Here is a 27,589-nt window from a genome sequence, read left to right as displayed (position 1 = left end):
CAAAGGCACTATATAAATACAAACTGCTTTTGTTGTTGTTGCAGGTTATCCAGGTGCATGAAAGGAAGGCTTCATTCTTATCTCTGCATGTCTCACACTGGGGGTGGGACAGAAACTAAAGAAGCTTCCAACTGGCTTTTCTCCTTCAAGTTATTGATATTAGAATGAGAGGAAAATTGCGTGGGAGCTCAGGACCAATGACTTGCATTTATATAGTGCCTTTAACATTGTAAAATGTCCCAAGATGTTTTTCAGAAGCGTTATCAAACAAAATATGACTCCAATCCACATAAGTAGATATCAAGGCAGGATTTGGTCAAAGAGGTAGGTTTTAAGGAACATCTTAAAGGAGTATAGAGGTACACAAGAAAAATGAGTAGGAGTAGACCATATGGCCCATCGAGCCTGCTCCGCCATTCAAAACAATCATGGCTGATCTTAGGCTTCAATTCCACCTTCCCAACCGCTCACCATATCCCTTGATTCCCTGAGAGATCAAAAATCTATCTGCCCCAGCCTTCATTGTACTCAACGATGGAGCATCCACAACCCTCTGGGGTAGAGAATTCCAAATATTCACAACCCTTTGAGTGAAGTAATTTCTCCTCATCTCAGTCCTATCTCAGTCCTTATCATGAGACTGTGCCCCATGTTTTAGATTTTTCGACCAGCAGAAATAATCTCTCAGTGTCTACCCCATCGAGCCACTTCAGAATCTTATATGTTTCAATGAGATTGCCTCTTATTCTTCTAAACTCCAGAGAATACAGGCCCAAGTTACTCAGCCTCTCATCAATAGGTCAACCCTCTCATCCCAGGAACCAACCTTTGCCTCAATGCAAGTATATCCTTTCTTAAATGTGGAGACCAAAACTGCACACAGTACTCCAGATGTGGTCTCACCAAAACCCTGTAAAATTATAGCAAGACTTCTTTATTCCTGAACTCCAATCCCCTTGCAATAAAGACGAACAAGCTATTTGCCTTCCTAATTGCTTGCTGTACCTGCACGCTAATTTTCTGCATTCCTCGTACAAGCACCCCCAAGTCTCTTTGAACATCAACAGTTTCACAGCTTTTTAAAAAATTCTGCTTTTTTATTCTTACAACCAAAGTGAATAACTTCACACTTCCTTACATTATACTCCATCTGCCATCTTGTTGCCCACTCACTCAACCTGTCTATATCGCTTTGCAGCCTCTCTGTGTCCTCCCTACAGCTTACCTTTCCGCCTACTTTTGTATCATCAGCAAACTTAGATACATTACTCTCTGTCTCTTCATCAAAGGCATTAATATAGATTGTAAATAGCTGAGGCCCCAGCGCTGATCCTTGCGGCACAACTTACTGCCTGCCAAGTGGAAAATATCCCATTTAGAGGTTTAAGAGAGGGTTCCAGAGCTTAGGGGCTAGACAGCTGAAGGCACAGCCACCAATGATGGAGTGAAGGAAATTAGGGATGCGTAGGAAGCCAGGCTTGGAGAGGTAACGGAGAGTTGTGGGGCTGGAGGAGGTTATAAGATAGGGAGAGGCAAGGCCATGGAGGAATTTGACCACAAGGATGAGAATTTTAAATTCAAGGCATTGCCAGACTGGGAGTCAATACAGGTCAGCATGCACAGGGGTGATGGAGGAACAGGACTTGGTGCAAATTTATCTGGACTTCCAGAAGGCATTTGATACGGTGCCGCACAAAAGGTTAATACACAAGGTAAGATCACGTGGGGTTAGGGGCAATTTATTGGCTTGGATAGAGGATTGGCTAACCAACAGAAAACAGACAGTCGGGATAAATGGGTCTTTTTCTGGTTGGCAAGATGTAATTAGTGGGGAGCCACAGGGTTCAGTCCTCGGGCCCCAAATATTTACAATCTACATAAATGACTTGGATGCAGGGATAGAAGGTACTATAGCTAAATTTGCAGATGACACTAAAATAGGTGGGATCGTAAGTTGCAATAAAGAAATAAGAAATCTACAAATGGATATGGATAGGTTAGATAAATGGGCCAAAATTTGGCAGATGGATTTTAACGTGGATAAGTGTGAGGTTATCCATTTAAGTCAGAAGAATAGAAAGGCAAATTATTGTCTAAATGGAGAGAAACTTCAGAGTGCTTCGGTGCAGAGGGATGTGGGTGTCCTCTTGCATGAATCGCAGAAAACTAGTTTGCAGGTACAGCAGGTGATAAGGAAGACAAATGGAATTTTGGCATTTATTGCTAAAGGAATAGAGTATAAAAGTAGGGAAGTGTTGCTGCAACTGTACAAGGCATTGGTGAGACTGCACCTGGAGTATTGAGTACAGTTTTGGTCCCCTTACTTGAGAAAGGAATGTAGTTGCATTGGAGGCAGTTCAGAGGAGGTTCACTAGATTGATTCCAGAGATGGGAGGCTTGTCTTATGAAGAGAGATTGAGCAGTTTAGGCCTTTACTCTCTGGAGTATAGAAGAATGAGAGGAGATCTAATTGAGGTATATAAGATGATTAAGGGGATTGACAAAGTAGACATCGCGAGGATGTTTCCTCTGTTGGGGCAATCTAGAACAAGAGGTCATAGTTTTAGGATAAGGGGTAGCAGATTTAAAACAGAGATGAGGAGAAATTACTTCTCTCAAAGGGTCGCGAATCTGTGGAATTCACTACCCCAGAGTGCAGTGAATGCCGGGACATTGGGTAAATTTAAGGAGGAGATAGAAATGGGTTGAAGGATTATGGAGAACGGGCAGAAAAGTGGAGTTGAGGCCTTGATGAGAGCAGCCATGATGGTATTTAATGGCAGAGCAGGCTCGAGGGGCTGAATTGCCTACTCCTGCTCCTAGTTCTTATGTTCTTGTTAGTTTATGGGAAACAGAGTTTTGGATCAGCTCACGTTTACAGAGGATGGAAGATGGGAACTTGGCCAGTAAAGCATTGGAATGGTCGAGTCTGGAGGTAACAAAAGCACGTAAGAGGGTTTCAGCAGCAGATGAGCTGAGGTAAGGACGAAGATAGGCAATATTACAGAGACAGAAGTAGGCGGTCTTGGTGATGGAGAGGATATGGGGTCAGAAGCTCAACTCAGGATCAAATAGGATGCCGCAGTTGTAAGTGTGGATCTCCAACTCCACACACACTGTGCAGTAAGTGGGGGCAGGATGGGAGCAATGGCGTGTGTGCCACTGAACTGTTCTTTGTGCTATTGTTAGCTGTTTGTTAATGGAGGTTCAAACAGGGCCAAGGGAAACTCCAGACCAGTTATTCAGACCTCTATTCTTCTGGTGTATCAATTTGAGTACACACTGGATTTTAAACCCATGACAATTCACTTGAATTTAAGCATATTCAAAATTGATCATTCTCCCCTCACTACAATTTTCTGCAGACGTCCTTGGGAGCAGAGCAATCTGAAACCATTCTGCAACGCACCCTTTGTGTCAGTAAGTAACCGTGTGTCATGCAGTGAGTTGTTACGACCTAGTGAATGAGTGAATGAATGGTGGAAGCAATTCAATGTACCTTGCAAAAGTGAATTGGATAAATACCTAAAGGTGAAAAATTGCAGGGCTGTGGGGAAAAAGCAGGACAGTGAGACTAATTGGATAGCTCTTCCAAAGATGGCATTATGAGCCAAATGGCCTCCTTCCAAGCAGTATAATTTGATGATTCTCTCATGATTTTATGTGTCAAGAGCTTTGAAAATGTTAGTGTGTTGAGGGTTTCAACCCTAAGTTGCTGCTTGAACACAGCTCCATTTAAACCATTCTGCAGGTTGATTAATTCTCTCCAGAATCCATTACCTGACACTGCAATAGACTTCTGGCTTTTCCTGGGGCCTCAGCAGGATTCACAGCAGCTTTCAGTCAGCAGGCATTTGGCTGGGCCTTTGAAGGGTACACTAATGTAATTCCCAGGGAAGTCTTCGGAACTCTCCCCCAGACAAGGTCCCTTGATATGAGGAGGGAGGGAGGGTCCGAAGATTTTCAAATGCCTCCCCCCACCATGGGGAGAACATTTGTCGGGCAGCAATGGGGAGGAATCCTGGCAGAATCAGGATTCCATCCCATTTTCGGTTTTCCAAATGTTTTTAACCTTGGTTAATATTGCCGGGCCTGCATTGACTCTGCCTATCACCTCCTGCCAGGAATGTTGCACTGCAGGCTTCTGGGGATAGTGCCTTGGAGTAACCTAACCCTCACCCTCCTTATATTCATCAATAGCATCTACTTTCCGAGCCTTCAAATAGAGATGTGGGTCCTGCGCCACTCAATCACGTACACACAAACTGCTTTGTGCCTCCAGGGCCGAAATTTTACCACCCCGCTAATGAGCAGGCTGGTGTTGGGGGGTGGGGGTGTAAAGTTCCCAACCCCTCTGTCCCCGCTGCAATTTTACGCGGGGCGGAGGGTGAGAAACGGCCTGCCCGCCCCAGGCCAATCAAGGCCCTTAAGTGGCCAATTAACAGCCACTTAAGGGCCTCCTCTCGTCTCCGCGGTTACTTTACCCGCGGTGGCTGGACAGCAAACACCCCAAGGAGACCGCCAGGTAAAACCAGGCAGTCTTCTTGCAGGCTGGGGAGGGCCCTCCTGAACTGGCACCCTGTGCCCCAAGTTCCCAACCCCTCCGGCCCCAAAATCCCAACCGCCCCCACCACACAACACACCCCCCACCACCCCCCGCCCTCCACTGCCTAACTGAGCCCTCTTGTCTCGCTGGGGCCCGGCCAATTGTCCTTGGCGAGGTCCCAAAAACCTACCTTCATTCCGGGTCCATCCTTCCTTTTGTTTCTGTTAGCTGGGTGTAGTCTCAGCAGTGACCACCGCTCCCGGTGGCGCTGCTGGGACTCAGAGCTGCCGGCTCACTGATTGGCCGGCAGCTCCATTAGGTGGAACTTCCTGCCTCAAGGAGGTGGAAGTCCTGCCCAAGGCCAATTAAGGGCCTGAGCAGTGAAAAATCCTGGTGCAGCTCCCCAGGCCCAGCAGAGGCAGGCTCCCCCCCAACTTTTCGGCCGGTGAGCGGGGCCTCCCGCCCAACGTACAATTCCGGCCCAGGTGTTTTTCTATTGGCCTCCAGTGGTTTGGGCCCCTACAGTTTATGGAAAGCTCTCCACATGTGGCCGCCTACCCTTAAAGGGACGAGATTCCTTTAATTCAGGAGATGGGGGCAAGTATCCACACCACTCTCAGTTAATTGCTGGGAGGCAATCGTAAGATGAATCTGACATATCTCAGAGGGAAACATGGAAGGCAAGCCCTCAGTTTAATGTCTCATCTGAAAGACAGCACCTCTGCCATTGCAGTTCTTCCTCAGTACTGCACTGGAGTGCCAGCCTGGATTTTGTTCTCAGGTCTCCAGAGTGGGGCTTGAACCCACGACCTTCTGACTCAAAGGCAAGAGAAATATAAAATTAGCAGACATACCTTCACAAAAGCAATGGCACTCTCTCCAGTCCCCAGACCTCCATTGCTAGAGCTGGCAGCTTCACACAAGGCACGGATATAATATAAGCTGCGTTGAAAGATCTCGTCAGCAAAAAACAGCTGCTTCAGTATAATCATCCTGGCAACCAAAAACAGAATCCATGAGAGAAAGGGAGGAAAGTAAAGAAAAGAGAGAAATACTCAGAGAAAGAAGACCTTTCACTGGGTAGGTTTGAGGCAAAGTAGAAGCTCAACTTTCCAGCTCACTTGGGAGAAGAGCTCTTCTTAAAATTTAAAATTCTCATCCTCCTATTCGAATCCTACCATAGCTTCATCCCACCCTATTTCTGCATCTGCAACTCTGAGTCTAGAAGGGGTACAGAATGTGGCTCCTCCAATTCTGGCCTCTTGCGCATCCACGATTTTCATCTAGTATTCCCTTCCATATACCCGACATCTCTTTCTTCCTTTAACATTTGCCTTAAAGCCGACATCTTTGACTAAACGTTTAGTCACTGTTACGACCGAGGTGGGAGGAGTGCACTGTTAATTCAGTCCCACTACTCCACAGGTCACAACATATATTTAAATTTTCCCACTTACCGATACAGTCAACCATGTACTCAATTTTTACCCAGAACAAAACACACCAATAACGCTTCTTTAATAAACAACAAAATTAACAGTTTATTATAAACCAAGTCCTAACCAATAATAAAGTAAAACATAAACACAAATTGAAATATTAAAGCCTCTTATTTATCCTAGCCCTCACAGACACATACATAAACAACTGGTTAACTGGGAAAAAATAAAAGGGATTTTTGTTTACAGCTGTTACAAAGAAATAGAAGGAATTTTTTAAAAATTAGGCCGAAAAGAAGGTATGGAAAGATGTCCTTTGTTTTGGTTAGGCATTCCAAATGCGTGTCAACGGCTGTCAGTTGGATCTCCCCAGAACAGTTCTTACCAGGCGATATTGAAGATCAGTTTGGATAGGCTTTCCAACAGATGCAGCTACTGAGGCTCCAAACAGGTCTTACAGCAAGAATGTAGCAACAAGGCTTCAGTTCCCACACATTCCATGCAGGGTTTCTTCAAATACAGGAGGAAATAAGAATCTGACACACTGGAAATACAGGTTTTTTTTTCAAGAGAGAGAGATAAGAGCTGGTACTATCTTCTGTTGCAGGCAAAACACCAACTGACTGGATTTTTGAACAGTTCAAATTGAAACCAAAACTTTCCAGAAGTCAAGATTCTGACGTCCATAAATCTTGGCTTGTCACTTCTTTGTAAACATCTCCCCAAGTCAAAAACAACCCCTGTCAGTTATTTGAAAACAGGTGTCTTTCAGTAAATGTTTACAGTTCAAACTCAGTCCAAACCTTCACGTGACCTCCTTTTGTTAAAAAAAAAAAGTTCTGGCATCTGTGGAATTATTTTCAGTTTTAAAACAGAAATTCTCAAAATTTAACATCTCCGCCCTTGGAGACATGAAACGCCATTTTTAAATGTGTTTTATTATGAAGTGTAAAAAATAGAAGTTGAAAATATATTAAAACATATATTTTCACACTCATCCCCATTCACACTTTCCCTGTAGTTCATTGAATTTTGCTTATTTTGCTATTAGGGTTAGGGTTAGGGTATTTAATTGCTATTACTGAGACTTGGTTGAGGGAAGGGCACGATTGGCAACTAAATATCCCAGGATATCGATGCTTCAGGCGGGATAGAGAGGGAGGTAAAAGGGGTGGAGGAGTTGCATTACTGGTCAAAGAGGATATCACAGCTGTGCTGAAGGAGGGCACTATGGAGGACTCGAGCAGTGAGGCAATATGGGCAGAACTCAGAAACAGGAAGGGTGCGATAACAATATTGGAGATGTACTACAGGCCTCCCAACAGCGAGCGTGAGATAGAGGTACAAATATGTAAACAGATTATGAAAAGATGTAGGAGCAACAGGGTGGTGGTGATAGGAGATTTTAATTTTCCCAACATTGACTGGGATTCACTTAGTGTTAGAGGTCTAGATGGAGTAGAATTTGTAAGGAGCATCCAGGAGGGTTTTCTAGAGCAGTATGTAAATAGTCCAACTCGGGAAGGGGCCATACTGGACCTGGTGTTGGGGAATGAGCCTGGCCAGGTGGTTGAAGTTTCAGTAGGGGACTACTTTGGGAATAGTGATCACAATTCCGTAAGTTTTAGAATACTCATGGACAAAGACGAGAGTGGTCCTAAAGGAAGAGTGCTAAATTGGGGGAAGGCAAACTATACCAAAATTCGGCAGGAGCTGGGGAATGTAGATTGGGAGCAGCTGTTTGAAGATAAATCCACATTTGATATGTGGGAGGCTTTTAAAGAGAGGTTGATTAGCGTGCAGGAGAGACATATTCCTGTGAAAATGAGGGATAGAAATGGCAAGATTAGGGAACCATGGATGACAGGTGAAATTGTGAAACTAGCTAAGAGGAAAAAGAAAGCATACATAAGGTCTAGGCGGCTGAAGAAAGACGAAGCTTTGGAAGAATATCGGGAATGTAGGACCAATCTGAAACGAGGAATTAAGAGGGCTAAAAGGGGTCATGAAATATCTTTAGCAAACAGGGTTAAGGAAAATCCCAAAGACTTTTAATTATATATAAGGAGCAAGAGGGTAACTAGAGAAAGGATTGGCCCACTCAAGGACAAAGGAGGAAAATTATGCGTGGCGTCAGAGAAAATGGGTGAGATTCTAAACGAGTACTTTGCATCGGTATTCACCGAGGAGAGGGACATGACGGATGTTGAGGTTAAGGATAGGTGTTTGATTACTCTAGGTCAAGTCGGCATAAGGAGGGAGGAAGTGTTGGGTATTCTAAAAGGCATTAAGGTGGACAAGTCCCCAGGTCCGGATGGAATCTATCCCAGGTTACTGTAGGAAGCGAGAGAGGAAATAGCTGGGGCCTTAACAGATATCTTTGCAGCATCCATAAACACGGGTGAGGTCCCGGAGGACTGGAGAATTGCTAATGTTGTCCCCTTGTTTAAGAAGGGTAGCAGGGATAATCCAGGTAATTATAGACCGGTGAGCCTGACGTCAGTGGTAGGGAAGCTGCTGGAGAAGATACTGAGGGATAGGATCTATTCCCATCTGGAAGAAAATGGGCTTATCAGTGATAGGCAACATGGTTTTGTGCAGGGAAGGTCATGTCTTACCAACTTAATAGAATTCTTTGAGGAAGTGACAAAGTTGATTGATGAGGGAAGGGCTGCATATGTCATGTACATGGACTTCAGTAAGGCGTTTGATAAGGTTCCCCATGGTAGGTTGATGGAGAAAGTGAAGTCGCATGGGGTCCAGGGTGTACTAGCTAGATGGATAAAGAACTGGCTGGGCAACAGGAGACAGACAGTAGCAGTGGAAGGGAGTTTCTCAAAATGGAGACATGTGACCAGTAGTGTTCCACAGGGATCCGTGCTGGGACCACTGTTGTTTGTGATATACATAAATGATTTGGAGGAAAGTATAGGTGGTCTGATTAGCAAGTTTGCAGACGACACTAAGATTGGTGGAGTAGCAGATAGTGAAGGGGACTGTCAGAGAATACAGCAGAATATAGATAGATTGGAGAGTTGGGCAGAGAAATGGCAGATGGAGTTCAATCCGGGCAAATGCGAGGTGATGCATTTTGGAACATCCAATTCAAGAGTGGACTACACAATAAATGGAAAAATCCTGGGGAAAATTGATGTACAGAGAGATTTGGGTGTTCAGGTCCATTGTTCCCTGAAGGTGGCAACGCAGGTCAATAGAGTGGTCAAGAAGGCATACGGCATGCTTTCCTTCATCGGACGGGGTATTGAGTACAAGAGTTGGCAGGTCATGTTACAGTTGTATAAGACTTTGGGTCGGCCACATTTGGAATACCGCGTGCAGTTCTGGTCGCCACATTACCTAAAGGATGTGGATGCTTTGGAGAGGGTGCAGAGGAGGTTCACCAGGAAGTTGCCTGGTATGGAGGGTGCTAGCTATGAAGAGAGGTTGAGTAGATTAGGATTATTTTCATTATAAAGACGGAGGTTGAGGGGGGACCTGATTGAGGTGTACAAAATCATGAGAGGTATAGACAGGGTGGATAACAAGAAGCTTTTTCCCAGAGTGGGGGATTCAATTACTAGGGGTCACGAGTTCAAAGTGAGAGGGGAAAAGTTTAGGGGGGATATGTGTGGAAAGTTCTTTACGCAGAGGGTGGTGGGTGCCTGGAACGCGTTGCCAGCGGAGGTGGTAGACGCGGGCATGATAGCGTCTTTTAAGATGTATCTAGACAGATACATGAATGGGCAGGAAGCAAAGAGATACAGACCCTTAGAAAATAGGCGACAGGTTTAGATAGAGGATCTGGATCGGCGCAGGCTTGGAGGGCCGAAGGGCCTGTTCCTGTGCTGTAATTTTCTTTGTTCTTTGTACCATCTTTACATTCATATAACTCCAAACAAAGTTATATTCGCAATAAAGCATCTGCAATAACATTGTCATTGTGCACATAGGCACTAATGATATAGGTAAAAAACGGGATGAGGTCCTACAAGCAGAGTTTAGGGAGTTAGGAGCCAAGTTAAAAAGTAGGACCTCAGAGGTAGTAATCTCAGGATTACTACCAGTGCCAAGTGATAGTCAGAGTAAAAATGAAAGAATAGTCAGGATGAATGCGTGGCTTGAGAGATGGTGCAGGAAGGAGGGGTTCAGATTTTTGGGACATTGGGACCGGTTCTGGGGGAGGTGGGACTATTACAAATTGGACGGTCTACACCTGGGCCGGACTGGAACCAATGTCCTTGGAGGTGCTTTTGCTAACGCTGTTGGGGAGGGTTTAAACTAATGTGGCAGGGGGATGGGAACCAATTGAGGTCAGTTGACAGTGAGGAGGTAGTAACAAAAGCCTGTAAGAAACTAGATAATGAAGTCAGTGTGACTAAGGGGAAGAGCAGGCAGGGAGCAGATGATGAATATAAAGGGACTGGTGGTCTGAGGTGCATTTGTTTTAATGCAAGAAGTGTAGTTGGTAAGGCAGATGAACTTAGGGCTTGGATTAGTACCTGGGAGTATGATGTTATTGCTATTACTGAGACTTGGTTGAGGGAAGGGCATGATTGGCAACTAAATATCCCAGGATATCGATGCTTCAGGCGGGATAGAGAGGGAGGTAAAAGGGGTGTAGGAGTTGCATTACTGGTCAAAGAGGATATCACAGCTGTGCTGAAGGAGGGCACTATGGAGGACTCGAGCAGTGAGGCAATATGGACAGAACTCAGAAATAGGAAGGGTGCGGTAACAATGTTGGGGCTGTACTACAGGCCTCCCAACAGCGAGCGTGAGATAGAGGTACAAATATGTAAACAGATTATGGAAAGATGTAGGAGCAACAGGGTGGTGGTGATAGGAGATTTTAATTTTCCCAACATTGACTGGGATTCGCTTAATGTTAGAGGTCCAGATGGAGCAGAATTTGTAAGGAGCATCCAGGAGGGTTTTCTAGAGCAGTATGTAAATAGTCCAACTCGGGAAGGGGCCATACTGGACCTGGTGTTGGGGAATGAGCCCGGCCAGGTTGTTGAAGTTTCAGTAGGGGACTACTTTGGGAATAGTGATCACAATTCCGTAAGCTTTAAAATACTCATGGACAAAGACGAGAGTGGTCCTAAAGGAAGAGTGCTAAATTGGGGGAAGGCCAACTATACCAAAATTCGGCAGGAGCTGGGAAATGTAGATTGGGAGCAGCTGTTTGAAGGTAAATCCACATGTGATATGTGGGAGGCTTTTAAAGAGAGGTTGATTAGCGTGCAGGAGAGACATGTTCCTGTGAAAATGAGGGATAGAAATGGCAAGATTAGGGAACCATGGATGACAGGTGAAATTGTGAGACTAGCTAAGAGGAAAAAGGAAGCATACATACGGTCTAGGCGGCTGATGAAAGACGAAGCTTTGAAAGAATATCGGGAATGTAGGACCAATCTGAAACGAGGAATTAAGAGGGCTAAAAGGGGTCATGAAATATCTTTAGCAAACAGGGTTAAGGAAAATCCCAAAGCCTTTTATTCATATATAAGGAGAAAGAGGGTATCTAGAGAAAGGATTGGCCCACTAAAGGACAAAGGAGGAATGTTATGCTTGGACTCAGAGAAAATGGGTGAGATTCTAAACGAGTACTTTGCATCGGTATTCACCGAGGAGAGGGACATGACGGATGTTGAGGTTAGGAACAGATGTTTGATTACTCTAGGTCAAGTCGGCATAAGGAGGGAGGAAGTGTTGGGTATTCTAAAGGGCATTAAGGTGGACAAGTCCCCAGGTCCGGATGGGATCTATCCCAGGTTACTGAGGGAAGTGAGAGAGGAAATAGCTGGGGCCTTAACAGATATCTTTGCAGCATCCTTAAACACGGGTGAGGTCCCGGAGGACTGGAGAATTGCTAATGTTGTCCCCTTGTTTAAGAAGGGTAGCAGGGATAATCCAGGTAATTATAGACCGGTGAGCCTGACGTCAGTGGTAGGGAAGCTGCTGGAGAAGATACTGAGGGATAGGATCTATTCCCATTTGGAAGAAAATGGGCTCATCAGTGATAGGCAACATGGTTTTGTGCAGGGAAGGTCATGTCTTACCAACTTAATAGAATTCTTTGAGGAAGTGACAAAGTTGATTGATGACGGAAGGGCTGTCGATGTCATATACATGGACTTCAGTAAGGCGTTTGATAAGGTTCCCCATGGCAGGCTGATGGAGAAAGTGAAGGCGCTTGGGGTCCAAGGTGTACTAGCTAGATGGATAAAGAACTGGCTGGGCAACAGGAGACAGAGAGTAGCAGTAGAAGGGAGTTTCTCAAAATGGAGACGTGTGACCAGTGGTGTTCCACAGGGATCCGTGCTGGGACCACTGTTGTTTGTGATATACATTAATGATTTGGAGGAAAGTATAGGTGGACTGATTAGCAAATTTGCAGACGACACTAAGATTGGTGGAGTAGCAGATAGTGAAGGGGACTGTCAGAGAATACAGCAGAATATAGATAGATTGGAGAGTTGGGCAGAGAAATGGCAGATGGAGTTCAATCAGGGCAAATGCGAGGTGATGCATTTTGGAAGATCCAATTCAAGAGTGAACTATACAGTAAATGGAAAAGTCCTGGGGAAAATTGATGTCCAGAGAGATTTGGGTGTTCAGGTCCACTGTTCCCTGAAGGTGGCAACGCAGGTAAATAGAGTGGTCAAGAAGGCATACGACATGCTTTCCTTCATCGGACGGGGCATTGAGTACAAGAGTTGGCAGGTCATGTTACAGTTGTATAGGACTTTGGTTCGGCCACATTTGGAATACTGCGTACAGTTCTGGTCGCCACATTATCAAAAGGATGTGGATGCTTTGGAGAGGGTGCAGAGCAGGTTCACCAGGATGTTGCCTGGTATGGAGGGCGCTAGCTATGAAGAGAGGTTGAGTAGATTAGGATTATTTTCACTAGAAAGACGGAGGTTGAGGGGGGACCTGATTGAGGTGTACAAAATCATGAGAGGTATAGACAGGGTGGATAGCAAGAAGCTTTTTCCCAGAGTGGGGGTTTCAATTACTAGAGGACACGAGTTCAAAGTGAAAGGGGAAAAGTTTAGGGGGGATATGCGTGGAAAGTTCTTTACGCAGAGGGTGGTGGGCACCTGGAACGCATTGCCAGCGGAGGTGGTAGATGCGGGCACGATGGAGTCTTTTAAGATGTATCTAGACAGATACATGAATGGGCAGGAAGAAAAGAGATACAGAAGCTTAGAAAATAGGCGACATGTTTAGAGAGAGGCTCTGGATCGGCGCAGGCTTGGAGGGCCGAAGGGCCTGTTCCTGTGCTGTAATTATCTTTGTTCTTTGTTCTTTTGTATTACTTTTTCTTGCAACGTGGATAACCTTTAAATGATAGGGCTGTAATAGTAAACTCCATCGGAATATTCTGGCATTCTGGGTTTTAAATTTTTCCACAAAGTTTATCACCAAATCAGCCGATTGCAACATTCCAAACAGAGCCCCCTCAGTTGTTCCAAATGTTCCTTCCAAGTGTCACTATTGACCAGCACATCACCAAGGTAAGCCACTCAGTTAGGAACACTGGGTTCACTAGTCTCCAAAAAGTTTCTGGGGCACCCCCTGGCCGGTATAGTATCACTCTGCATTTGAAAAAACCCACCTGGTGAGACAAAAGCTGCTATTTCTTTAACTCGGGTTTTAAAGGAACTTGCCAGTATCCCTTTAACAAATATATTTTTGTAAGAAATATGGCATTGCCCACTCTGTCAATACAGTCTTCCAAGTCAGCAATTGGTAGGAGTCTGCCTTTGTGACTGAATTAACTTTTCTGTAGTCTATGCAAAGTCAAGTTGAACCATCAGGTTTAGGTCCTAATACAATTGGAGAACTCCAGCTGCTTTGATTGGGTTCAATTAGGTGGTTTTCCAGCATGTATTGGATTTATGCTTTTACCTGGGCCTGTTTCTCTGGACTTAAGCGGTAAGGATGCTATTTTATAGGAGTGGATTCCCCTACATCCACATCATGTGTGGCTAAGTTTGTACAACCTGACTGATCCCTACAGACTCTTTTAAATGCTGTTCGTAGCCTTGTTAGGTCTTCACCTTGTTTGGCATCTATATATGAAAGCTTAGTGCCCAATCTCCCTAACAATGCACTATTAGCTAACTGGATAGTAGGGACTTCAATTTGAGAATTGTCGAGACCTCCGTCTGCCTCATCCTCACTATCCCTTTCATTCTTCACTGTCCCTACTATTTGACATACCTGTGCTTGCTTATTCTCCTCCTGGCAATAATAACATTTTTAAAAATTCATTCATGGGATGGGGGCATTGCTGGCCAGGCCAGCATTTATTACCCATCCCTAATTGCCCTTGAGAAGGTGGTGGTGAGCTGCCTTCCTGAACCGCTGCAGTCCATGTGGGGTAGGTACACCCACAGTGCTGTTAGGAAGGGAGTTCCAGGATTTTGACCCAGCGACAGTGAAGGAACGGCGATATAGTTCCAAGTCAGGATGGTGTGTGACTTGGAGGGGAACTTGCAGGTGGTGGTGTTCCCATGCATTTACTGTCCTTGACCTTCTAGTTGGTAGAGGTCGCGGGTTTGGAAGGTGCTGTCCAAGGAGCCTTGGTGCATTGCTGCAGTGCATCTTGTAGATGGTACACACTGCTGCCACTGTGCATCGGTGGTGGAGGGAGTGAACGTTCGTAGATGGGGCGCCATTCAAGCGGGCTGCTTTCTCCTGGATGGTGTCGAGCTTCTTGAGTGTTGCTGGAGTTGCACCCATCCAGGCAAGTGGAGAGTATTCCATCACACTCCTGACTTGTGCCTTGTAGATGGTGGACAGGCTTTGGGGAGTCAGGAGGTGAGTTACTCACCGCAGGATTCCTAGCCTCAGACCTGCTCTTGTTGCCGCGGTATTTATATGGCTACTCCAGTTCAGTTTCTGGTCAATGGTAGCCCCTAGGATGTTGATAGTGGGGGATTCAGCAATGGTAATGCCATTGAATGTCAAAGGGAGATGGTTAGATTCTTTCTTGTTGGAGATGGTCGTTGTCTGGCACTTGTGTGGCGCGAATGTTACTTGCCACTTATCAGCCCAAGCCTGGATGTTGTCCAAGTCTTTCTGCATTTCTACACGGACTGCTTCAGTATCTGAGGAGTCACGAATGGTGTTGAACATTGTGCAATCATCAGCGAACATCCCCACTTCTAACCTTATGAATGAAGGAAGGTCATTGATGAAGCAGCTGAAGATGGTTGGGCCGAGAACAATAGCCTGAGGAACTCCTGCAGTGATGTCCTGGAGCTCAGATGATTGACTTCCAACAACCACAACCATCTTCCTTTGCGCTTGGTGTGACTCCAGCCAGCGGAGGGTTTTCCCCCTGATTCCCATTGACCTTAGTTTTGCTAGGGCTCTTTGATGCCATACTGGGTGAAATGCTGCCTTGATGTCAAGGGCAGTCACTCTCACCTCACCTCTTGAGTTCAGCTCTTTTGTCCATGTTTGAACCAAGGCTGTAATGAGGTCAGGAGCTGAGTGGCCCTGGCGGAACCCAAACTGAGCGTCACTCAGCAGGTTATTGCTAAGCATCTGCCGCTTGATGGCACTGTTGATGACACCTTCCATCATTTTACTGATGATTGAGAGTAGGCTGATGGGGCGGTAATTGGCCGGGTTGGACTTATTGAGATAACATTGTTGCTTCTTTTTTCGGCGTCAAATAATTTACCTTATCAATTCTTTTGACCATTTTATATGGACCACTGAACCATGCTTCCAATGGTTCACCCTGTGAAGGTAGTAATACTAACACTTCATCCCTGGTTGAAATGTTTGGGTCTTAGCATGCTTGTCTGCCTATTTCCTCATAGTTGTTTGGGAAGCTTTAAGGTGTTCCCGAGCCACTTTGCAAGCTCTCGTCAGCCGTTCCAGGAACACGGATATAGAATCTAGTACAGAAGATTCATCCCTCTGTTCGAAAAACCTTTTGTTTAGTTTAGTTTAGTTTAGAGATACAGCACTGAAACAGGCCCTTTGGCCCACCGAGTTTGTGCCGACCATCAACCACCCATTTTTATACTAATCTTACACTAATTCCATATTCCTACCACATCCCCACCTGTCCCTATATTACCCTACCACCTGCCTATACTAGGAGCAATTTATAATGGCCAATTTACCTACCAACCTGCAAGTCTTTTGGCTTGTGGGAGGAAACCGGAGCACCCGGAGAAAACCCACGCAGACACAGGGAGAACTTGCAAACTCCACACAAGCAGTACCCAGAATTGAACTCGGGTCGCTGGAGCTGTGAGGCTGCGGTGCTAACCACTGCGCCACTGTGCAGAGGACCTCTTATCTCATGTCCATAAACTAATTCAAAAGGACTAAAACCTGTAGCCTCATTAGGTGAATCCCTCGTGGCAAATAAAAGAAATTCTAGCCCTTTCTCCCAATCATGAGGATATTGATGACAGTATGCCCTGATCATTGTTTTGAGGGTCTGATGGTACCTTTCTAAAGCTCCCTGTGTCTGTGGGTGGTATGCTGAAGACTTTAACTGTGTTATACACAAATTACACAAAACTTCCTGAAAAAGTTTAGACATAACATTGGAACCTTGATCCATATCTAGTGAAGAACTGGAGTAACTTCTCTACCATTACCTTAGCAGAAATTGTTTTCAAGGGAATGGCCTCTGGGAACCGAGCAGCCATATCCATGATAGTGAGTATACATTGGCGCCCGGCTTTTGTTTTCAGGAAAGGTCCTACGCAGTCTACCAACACCCTACGAAATGGTTCCCCAATAACTGGCACGGGAATTAGAGGTGCTGGTTTTATGACAGGTTGTGATTTTCCCACAATCTGGCACTTATGGCATGTTTTACAAAACTGCACCACATCCTTGGAAAGACCAGGCCAGTAAAAATGTTGGCTTATACATGCTTTGGTCTTCTGGATCCCCACATGTCCCGTCATATGAATTTCATGCGCTAACCTTAATAGTTCCCAGCTATACTTTGGCGGTACCACTAACTGATGAACAACTGTCCAGTCTTCATCCGGAGGTCTGTGAGGAGGTCACCTCTTTCACATCAGAACCCCACCTTTAATATAATAGCCTTCTGGAACTCCTTTTGCCTCAGCTTCTGTTCCAGCTGATTGTGCCACTTTGTTTAACTCTGGCTTGCTGAGCCGTGATCAGAGAAGACTTATTAAACATTTCCTTTGGATTATTCAAATCCCCAAAGAAAGTTTCAGATACTCGGCTATCTGTCTGCGGTGCCAATTTTACCTCTGACAATGGAACTTGTTTAGCTATTGCTCAGGTTACTACACAAGAAGGAAAGATTCGTGGAACTTTTCCTGCACCTGTTCTGTCTCTTTAAATTCAAATCATTCCCCAGGACTAGGTCAACTCCGTCTACCGGTAAACTATGGACAACTCCTACAGTTACCCTTCCAGACATTAGATCACGCTCCAGGTGCACCCGATACAAAGGTAAGGGTATACACTTCCTGCCAATACCATTCACTAAAACTCCAGCATTCAGTGCACTCTGGTGGAAATGTTATGCCTTTTCCCAGAAAAAGAGTTTGGGTGGCTCCTGTATCCCTCAGTATAACTATAGGTTTGCCTGCCTCATTTGAGGGATAAGAAGTTACTTTTCTTTTCAACAAGAATTCCCTATAACTCTCAGGTATCTTATTCACAACCCCTGCACTCACATTGGTTTTTGTATTTTGCTTCTTGCTGCCGTCAAATCTACAGTCTGGTCAGGTCCCCTTTCTTTGCATTGACTTTGTGTACCCCAGTAGGTCCCATGGGTTTACATCGCAACTTCCAACATTCTGCACGAAGATGTCCCACATTGTGACAATGATAACACTTAGCCTTGCGGACCTCACTTCCACCCTCAGCTTCTTTCTTTCTGGCCTGAGGAGGAGATCCTCAGGCATTCCCAGTTGCCCCTTCTTGTCCCCGGCTATTTGCCTTCCTTTTACTCTCACACCTTCTATCCTTCTCGGGTTTGTGGGGGTGATGGAAAAAGGGTTTGGGCTTGTGCACAAGCTCATAATCATCAGCAATTTCCGCTGCCTGTCTGGCCATTGAAACCATCTGAATCTCTACATGGGTTCTTACCAATGGAGGGAGTGAATTTTTAAGTTCTTCCAGGAGAATTAGCTCCCTAAGGTTCTCATACATGGCTTTCATCTTTAGTGCCCCTATCCAACAATCAAAATTAATTTGCTTTACTCTCTCAAATTCTACATAAGTCTGCCCAGACAATCTCCAGAGGTTCCGAAATTTCTGACGGTAAGCTTCAAGGACTAACTCATATGCAGCGAGAATAGCCTTTTTTGCCATCTCATAATCTGCAGAATCCTCCTCAAAAAGCATGGCATAAACTTTGTGAGCTCTGCCCATCAACTGCTTTGCATAAGCAGTGTCCAGCTTTCCATTGGCCATTTCATTTGTTTGGCTATCTTTTCAAAAGAAATGAAAAATGCTCTACATCCCTTTCCTCAAACTTCGGGAGTGCTTGCATAAATTTAAACAGCTTTCCGCTAGGTCCTGGGCTGGAGTCAGATTCTTCCTTACCAGAATCTTCACTGGCATCAAGACCACTCTTTTGTCTTCGTTTCATCTTTTTAAATTTGAATTCCTTTCCTTCTCTTTGTCTTTCCCTTTCCTTTCCTCGAACTCAAGTTTTTTCATTGTCAATTCTTTTTCAAACTCAGGTTTTTTCAATTCTATTTCTTTTTCTTTTTTCTTTTGCAGTGTATGTTTTTCCATTTCTACTGCTTTTTCATTTTCCTTGTCAAGCTTAAATCTTTCTATTTCTTGTTGCAGCTCAAGTTTTTTCATTTGTGATTGCAGTTTAGCTAATTCAACTGCAACTACCCTCTGGTTTGCATTTTTCTTCTTCCAATTCCAAATATTTGCTATTACTTCAATTACGTCTGCTTTCTTAGCTCCTGGTTCTAACTCTAACGGGTAGAGCTCAGGAATAGGAAAGGTGCAGTCACGATGTTGGGGGTTTACTACAGGCCACCCAACAGCCAGCGGGAGGGAGAGGAGTAAATATGTAGACAGATTTTGGAAAGATGTAAAGGTAACAGGGTTGTGGTGGTGGGTGATTTTAACTTCCCCTATATTGACTGGAACTCACTTAGTGCTAGGGGCTTGGATGGGGCAGAATTTGTAAGGAGCATCCAGGAGGGTTTCTTGAAACAATATGTAGATAGTCCAACTAGGGATGGGGCCGTACTGGACCTGGTATTTGAGAATGAGCCCAGCCAGGTGGTCGGAGTTTCAGTAGGAGAGCATTTCGGGAACAGTGACCATAATTCCATAAGTTTTAAGGTACTTGTGGATAAGGATAAGAGTAGTCCCCGGGTGAAGGGGCTAAATTGGGGGAAGGCTAATTATAACAATATTAGGTAGGAACTGAAGAATTTAGATTGGGGGCGGCTATTTGAGGGTAAATCAACATCTGACATGTGGGAGTCTTTCAAACGTCAGTTGATTAGAATCCAGGATCAGCATGTTCCTGTGAGGAAGAAGGATAAGTTTGGCAAGTTTCAGGAACCTTGGATAACGCGGGAAATTGTGAGCCTCGTCAAAAAGAAAAAGGAAGCATTCGTAAGGGCTGGAAGGCTAGGAACAGACAAATCCCTTGAGGAATATAAAGACAGTAGGAAGGAACTTAAGCATGGAGTCAGGAGGGCTAAAAGGGGTTATGAGAAGTCATTGGCAAACAGGATTAAGGAAAATCCCAAGGCTTTTTATACGTAGATTCCCTTCTCTGTCCTTGAGCGGGCAGAACCCTCAGGAGTATTGACAGGCAGAGAGATCTGGGCGTACAGGTCCACAGGTCACTGAAAGTGGCAACGCAGGTGGATAAGGTAGTCAAGAAGGCATACGGCATGCTTGCCTTCATCGGTCGGGGTCATAGAGTATAAAAATTGGCAAGTCATGTTGCAGTTGTACAGAACTTCAGTAAGGCCACACTTAGAATATTGTGTGCAACTCTGGTCGCCACACCACCAGAAGGACGTGGAGGCTTTGGAGAGGGTACAGAAGAGGTTTCCCAGGATGTTGCCTGGTCTGGAGGGCATTAGCTATGAGGAGAGGTTGGATAAACTCGGATTATTTTCACTGGAATGACGGAGGTGGAGGGGCGACATGATAGAGGTTTACAAAGTTATAAACGGCATGGACAGAGTGGATAGTCAGAAGCTTTTTCCCAGGGTGGAAGAGTCAGTTACTTGGGGACATAGGTTTAAGGTGAGAGGGGCAAAGTTTAGAGGGGATGTGCGAGGCAAGTTCTTTACACAGTGGGTGGTGAGTGCCTGGAACTTGTTGCCGGGGGAGGTGGTGGAAGCAGGTACCATAGAGACATTTAAGAGGCATCTTGACAATCCATGAATAGGATGGGAATAGAGGGATACAGTCCCTGGAAGTGCAGAAGGTTTTAGTTTAGGCAGGCATTAAGATCGGCGCAGGCTTGGAGGGCCGAATGGCCTGTTCCTGTGCTGTACTGTTCTTTGTTCTTTGTTCTAACCCCAATTTTGCTGACAATGCGATTAGCTTCACCTTGGTTAAGTACCTCAAATCACTCAGGGATACATCCTGCTGCCACAAAAAAGACGCAGCTACTTTTAAAGACATTCTGGTGGTGTAGACTTTATTACACAAGAAACCTGGTTCTTTTATTTTCCTTTTCTGATTATCGTTACCCCACTGACAATTGAACGTCATCAGCATTGGGTTTATCCTGACAGGAGCCCCCAATTATCTGTTACAACCAAGGTGGGAGGAGTGCACTGTTAATTCAGTCCCACTTTTCCACATGTCACAACATAAATTAAATTTTCCACTTACCGATACAGTCAACCATATACTCTATTTTTTCCCAGAATAAAACACACCAATTACATTTCTTTAATAAACAACAAAATTAACAGTTTATTTTAAACCAAGTCCTAACCGATGATGAAGTACAGCATACACACAAATTGAAATAATAAAGCCCCTTATTTATCCTAGCCCTCACACAAAGACATACATACTTAACCAGTTAACCCGGAAAAATAAAAGGGATTTTTGTTTACAGCTGTTATAAAAAAATAATCCGAGGGAATGAAGCCGGACAAGTGGTAGAAGTGTCAGTGGGAGAGCATTTCGGGGATAGTGACCATAACCCTGTAAGATTTAAGGTCGTTATGGAAAAGGATAAAGATGGACCGGAAATAAAGGCACTGAATTGGGGGAAGGCCGATTTCAATATGATAAAACAGGATCTGGCCAAAGTGGACTGGGAGCAGCTACTTGTAGGAAAGTCTACATCAGATCAGTGGGAGTCATTCAAAAAGGAAATAGTGAGAGTTCAGAGCCAACATGTTCCTGTAAAGGTAAAGGGTAGAACCAACAAGTCCAGGGAACCCTGGGTGTCAAGGAATATAGAGGATTGGATAAGGAAAAAAAAGGTTTATGGCAGATTCAGAGGGCTGAAAACAGTGGAGGTCCTAGAAGAGTATAGGACGTGTAGAGGGGTACTTAAAAAAGTAATTAGGAGAGCAAAGAGGGGGCATAAAAAACACTGGCAGGCAAGATAAAGGAAAATCCCAAGGCATTTTATAAGTATATTAAGGGCAAGAGGATAACCAACGAAAGAGTGGGGCCCATTGGGGATCAAAGTGGCAATCTGTGTGTGGAGCCCAAGGATGTAGGTGAGGTTTTAAATGATTACTTTTCATCTGCGTTCACTATGGAGCAGGACGATGTAGGTGTAGAAATCAGGGAGGGGGATTGTGATATACTCGAACAAATAAGCATTGAAAGGGAGGAAGTATTAGCGGTTTTAGTGGGCTTAAAAGTGGATAAATCCCCAGGCCCAAATGAGATGTATCCCAGGCTGATATGTGAGACAAGAGAGGAGATAGCAGGGGCTCTGACACAAATTTTCAAATCCTCTCTGGCCACAGTAGAGGTGACAAAGGACTGGAGGACAGCAAATGTGGTACCTTTATTCAAGAAGGGTAGCAGGGATAAACCAGGTAATTACAGGCCGACGAGTCTAACATCAGTGGTAGGGAAACTATCGGAAAAAATTCTGAGGGACAGGATTAAACTTCACTTGGAGAGGCAGAGATTAATCAAGGATAGTCAGCATGGCTTTGTCAGGGGGAGATCATATCTAACGAACTTGATTGACTTTTTCGAGGAGGAGACTAGATGTGTAGATGAGGGTAAAGCAGTTTATGTTTTCTACATGGACTTCAGTAAAGCTTTTGATAAGGTCCCACATAGGAGATTGGTTAAGAAGATAAGAGCCCATGGTATCCAGGGCAATTTGGCAAATTGGATCCAAAATGGCTTGGTGGCAGGAGGTAGAGGGTGATGGTTGAGCGTTGTTTTTGCGGTTGGAAGCCTGTGACCTGTGGTGTACCGCAGGGATCGGTGCTGGGACCCTTACTGTTTGTAGTGTACATTAATGATTTAGACGTGAATATAGGAGGTATGAAGTAAGTTCGCAGATGACACGAAAATTGGTGGTGTCATAAATAGTGAGGAGGAAAGCCTTAGATTACAGAACGATATAGATGGGCTGGTAAGATGGGCAGAGCAGTGGCAAATGGAATTTAATCCTGAGAAGTGTGAGGTGATGCATTTTGGGAGGACTAACAAGGCAAGGGAATATACAATGGATGGCAGGACTCTAGCAAGTACAGAGGGTCAGAGCGACCTTGGTGTACTTGTCCATCGATCACTGAAGGCAGCAGCACAGGCAGATAAGGTGGTTAGGAATGCACACGGGATACTTGCCTTTCTTAGCCGAGGTATAGAATGTAAGAGCAGGGTGATTATGATGGAGCTGTATAAAACGCTAGTTAGGTCACAGCTGCAGTACTATGTACAGTTCCGGTCGCCACACTATTGGAAGAATGTGATTGCACTGGAGACGGTGCAAAGGAGATTCACCAGGATATTGCCTGGCCTGGAGCATTTCAGCTATGAAGAGAGACTGGATAGGCTAGTGTTGTTTTCCTTAGAACAGAGAAGACTGAGGGGGGACAGGATTGAAGTGTACAAAATTATGAGGGGCATAGATAGGGTAGATAGGAAGAAACTTTTTCCCGTAGCAGAGGTGTCATTAACCAGGGGGCATAGATTTAAGGTAAGGGGCAGGAGGTTTAGAGGGGATTTGAGGGAAAATGTTTTCACCCAGAGGGTGGTTGGAATCTGGAACAAACAGCCTGAAGAGGTGGTAGAGGCAGGAACCCTCACAACGTTTAAGAAGTATCTAGATGAGCACTTGAAACACCATAGCATACAAGGCTACGGGCCACGTGTTTGAAAATGGGATTAGAATAGAAAGGTGCTAGATGGGCGGCACGGACAGGATGGGCCAAAGGGCCTGTTTCTGTGCTGTATAACTCTATGACTATAAAAACAACACTTAGGCTGAAAAGAAGGTATGGAAAGATGTCCTTTTTTTTGCTTAGGCATCCCAATCCTAGAACTGTTCCTTCCAGGTGATGTTGAAGATCAGTTTGGGTAGGCTTTCCAAGAGATGCAGCTACAGAGGTTCCAAATAGGTGTTACAGCATGAATGCAGCAACTCGGTTTCAGTCCCCTGTCTACTCTGTCCAGACCCCTCATTATTTTGAACACCTCTAGCAAATCTCCACTTGATCTTCTCTTCTCTAAGGAGAACAGCACCACCTACAAGTTCCCCTCCAAGCCACACACCATCCGGACTTAGACCTATATTGCCATTCCTTCGCTGTCGCTAGGTCAAAATCCTGGAACTCTCTACCTCACAGCACTGTAGGTATACCTGCACCACATGGACTGCAGTGGTTCAAGAAGGCGGATCACCACCATCTTCTCAAGGGCAATTAGGAATGGGCAACAAATGCTGTTCTAGCCAGTGATAGCCACATCCTGTGAAAGAATAGAAAAGAAAAAACAGCCCTAGCTTCTCCAATCTATCCACAGAAATGAAATTCCTCACCCTGGAACCATTCTCATGAATCTTTTCTGAACCCTCTCTCATGCCTTCACATCCTTCCTAAAGTGCAGTGCCCACAATACTCCACTTGAGGTTGAACTAGTATTTTATACAGGTTCATCATAACTTCCTTGCCTTTGTACTCTATGCCCCTATTGATAAAGCCCAGGATCCTGTATGCTTTATTAACTGCTTTCTCAACTTGCCATGCCACCTTCAATGATTTGGACCCATATACCCCCAGGTTCCTCTGCTCCCGCACACCCTTTAGAATAGTACCCTTTATTTTACATTGCCTGTCCTCATTTTTCCTACTAGAATGAATCACTTCACACTTCTCTGCATTAAATTTCTAGTTCATTATCAAGAAAAGCAGGGATCCTAACATCAATCCCTGGGGAACCCCACATGCCTTCCTCCAGCCTGAAAAACAACCATTCACAATTACTCTGTGTTTCCTCTCACTCAGCCAATTTCATATCCATACCGCTACTGTCCCTTTTACTCCTTGGGCTTTAACTTTGCTGACATGCCTGTTTTGTCGCACTTTATCAAACGCCTTTTGGAAGTCCATGTACATCACATCAACAGAGGGTGGTGGTTGATGGCAAATGTTCATCCTGGAGTTTAGTTACTAGTGGTGTACCGCAAGGATCTGTTTTGGGGCCACTGCTGTTTGTCATTTTTATAAATGACCTGGAAGAGGGTGTCGAAGGGTGGGTTAGTAAATTTGCGGATGACACGAAGGTCGGTGGAGTTGTGGATAGTGCCGAAGGATGTTGTAGGGTACAGAGGGACATAGATAGGCTGCAGAGCTGGGCTGAGAGATGGCAAATGGAGTTTAATGCGGAAAAGTGTGAGGTGATTCACTTTGGAAGGAGTAACGGGAATGCAGAGTACTGGGCTAATGGGAAGATTCTTGGTAGTGTAGATGAACAGAGAGATCTTGGTGTCCAGGTACATAAATCCCTGAAAGTTGCTACCCAGGTTAATAGGGCTGTTAAGAAGGCATATGGTGTGTTAGCTTTTATTAGTAGGGGGATCGAGTTTCGGAGCCACGAGGTCATGCTGCAGCTGTACAAAACTCTGGTGAGGCCGCACCTGGAGTATTGCGTGCAGTTCTGGTCACTGCATTATAGGAAGGATGTGGAAGCTTTGGAAAGAGTGCAGAGTAGATTTACTAGGATGTTGCCTGGTATGGAGGGAAGGTCTTACGAGGAAAGGCTGAGGAACTTGAGGTTGTTTTCGTTGGAGAGAAGGAGGAGGAGAGGTGACTTAATAGAGACATATAAGATAATCAGAGGGTTAGATAGGGTGGATAGTGAGAGTCTTTTTCCTCGGATGGTGATGGCAAACACGAGGGGACATAGCTTTAAGTTGAGGGGTGATAGATATAGGACAGATGTTAGAGGTAGTTTCTTTACTCAGAGAGTAGTAGGGGCATGGAACGCCCTGCCTGCAACAGTAGCAGACTCGCCAACTTTAAGGGCATTTAAGTGGTCATTGGATAGACATATGGATGAAAATGGAATAGTGTAGGTCAGATGGTTTCACAGGTCGGCGCAACATCGAGGGCCGAAGGGCCTGTACTGCGCTGTAATGTTCTAATGTTCTAATCTAAACTGCATTACCCTCATCAACCTTCTCTGTTACCTCATAAAAAAATTCAATCAAGTAAGTTAAACATGATTTACCCTTAACAAATACATGCTGGCTTTCCTTAATTAATCCACATTTGTCCAAGTGACTGTTAATTTTGTCCCAAATTATCATTTCTAAAAGCTTTCCCACCACTGAGGTTAAACTGGCATGCCTGTAGTTGCTGCATTAATCCTAACACCTTTGTTTGAATAAGGGTGTAACATTTGCAATTCTGTAATCACAAGAACACAAGAAATCGGAGCAGGAATAGACCATATGGCCCATCCTCTGGCACCACCCATGGAGGATTGGAAGATTTTGGCTCGTGACTCCACAAATAGACACTTACTTCCCTCAGTACCCTGGGATGCATCGCATCTACTGTTTGTCGCTTATAAACTTTAAGTACAGCCAGCCTATCTAACACTTCTTCTTGATCAATTTTTAGCCCATCCAGTGTCTCAACTACCATGACTTGGGCAGCATCTTCTTCCTTGGTAAAGACTGATGCAAAGTACTCATTTCGTACCTCAGCCATGTCCCTCAATGTGTAAGTCCCCTTTTTGGTCCTTAATGGGCCCCACTCCTCCTTTTACCACCCTTTTACTATTTATATGTCAATAGAAGACTCCCTTTTACGTTAGCTGCCAGTCTCTTCTCATACTCTCTGTTTGCTTCTCTTATTTCTTTTTTTCACTTCCCCTCTGAACTTTATAATTCAGCCTCAACTGTACCCAAACTATCTCCTCTTTAAAAGAAGCCTATTGTTCTGTTGCAGTTTTGCTCGCCAAACTCTGATTCCAGTTTACCTGGGCCAGGTCCATTCTCAACCCACTGAAATTGTGCCTCCCCCCCCACCTGCCTATTTAATTATTTTCACTCTGGATTGTTCCTTGTCCTTTTCCATAGCTAACTTAAACTTTACGATCCGATGATTACTGTCCCCTAAATGTTTCCTTACATCACTTAGGAACAGAGGAAATAGGAGCAGGAGTAGGCCACTCAGCCTCTCGAGCTTGTGCCGCCATTCAACTAGATCATGTCTTATTCTACCTCAACGCCATTTCTCCGCACTAGCCCCATACCCCTTGGTATCTTTAATATCTAAAAACCTATCGATCACTGTCTTGAACACACTCCATGGGGGAGAGAATTCAAAAGATTCACCACCGTCTCAGTGAAGAACTTCCTCCTCATCTCAGTCCTAAATGGTCTACCTCTTGGTATGGAGGGCGCTAGCTATGAAGAGAGGTTGAGTAGATTAGGATTATTTTCATTAGAAAGACGGAGGTTGAGGGGGGACCTGATTGAGGTGTACAAAATCATGAGATGTATAGACAGGGTGGATAGCAAGAAGCTTTTTCCCAGAGTGGGGGATTCAATTACTAGGGGTCACGAGTTCAAAGTGAGAGGGGAAAAGCTTAGGGGGGATATGCGTGGAAAGTTCTTTACGCAGAGGGTGGTGGGTGCCTGGAACGCGTTGCCAGCGGAGGTGGTAGACGCGGGCACGATAGCGTCTTTTAAGATGTATCTAGACAGATACATGAATGGGCAGGAAGCAAAGAGATACAGACCCTTAGAAAATAGGCGACAGGTTTAGATAGAGGATCTGGACTGGCGCAGGCTTGGAGGGCCGAAGGGCCTGTTCCTGTGCTGTAATTTTCTTTGTTCTTTTCTTTGTTCTTTGTTCTTATTCAGAGACTGTGTCCCCTGGTTCTAGATTCCCCCAACCCCATCCAGGAAAAACATCCTTCCTGCATCAACCTTGTCGAGCCCTGTAAGAATTTTGTATGCTTCAATGCAATCACCTCTCATTCTTCTAAACTCTAGAGAATATAGCCCACTCTTCAATCTCTCCTGATAGGACAATCCTGCCACCCCAAAAATCAGTCCAGTCAGCCTTTCTTGCGCTCCTTCTATGGCAAGTATATCCTTCCTTAGGTAAGGAGACCAAAACAGTACACA

At 44.8% G+C, this 27,589-nt stretch overlaps 1 protein-coding gene across 1 annotated transcript in view; it reads right to left on the bottom strand.

The window, feature by feature from the left end:
- Positions 1 to 27,589, bottom strand: part of LOC137367175 (dynein axonemal heavy chain 6-like) — a 1,370,791-nt gene that overhangs the window by 1,036,012 nt on the left and 307,190 nt on the right. The window contains exon 10 of the mRNA XM_068028611.1: positions 5,401 to 5,539. Within this exon, the coding sequence (XP_067884712.1) occupies positions 5,401 to 5,539 (139 nt within the window). The remainder of the gene's footprint in view (positions 1 to 5,400; positions 5,540 to 27,589) is intronic.

This window comes from Heterodontus francisci, chromosome 3, assembly GCF_036365525.1.
Source record: "Heterodontus francisci isolate sHetFra1 chromosome 3, sHetFra1.hap1, whole genome shotgun sequence".
Classification (NCBI taxonomy): Eukaryota; Metazoa; Chordata; class Chondrichthyes; order Heterodontiformes; family Heterodontidae; genus Heterodontus; species Heterodontus francisci.
Note: the sequence above shows the minus strand (reverse complement) of the source record. Positions and strands in the feature narration are given on the sequence as shown.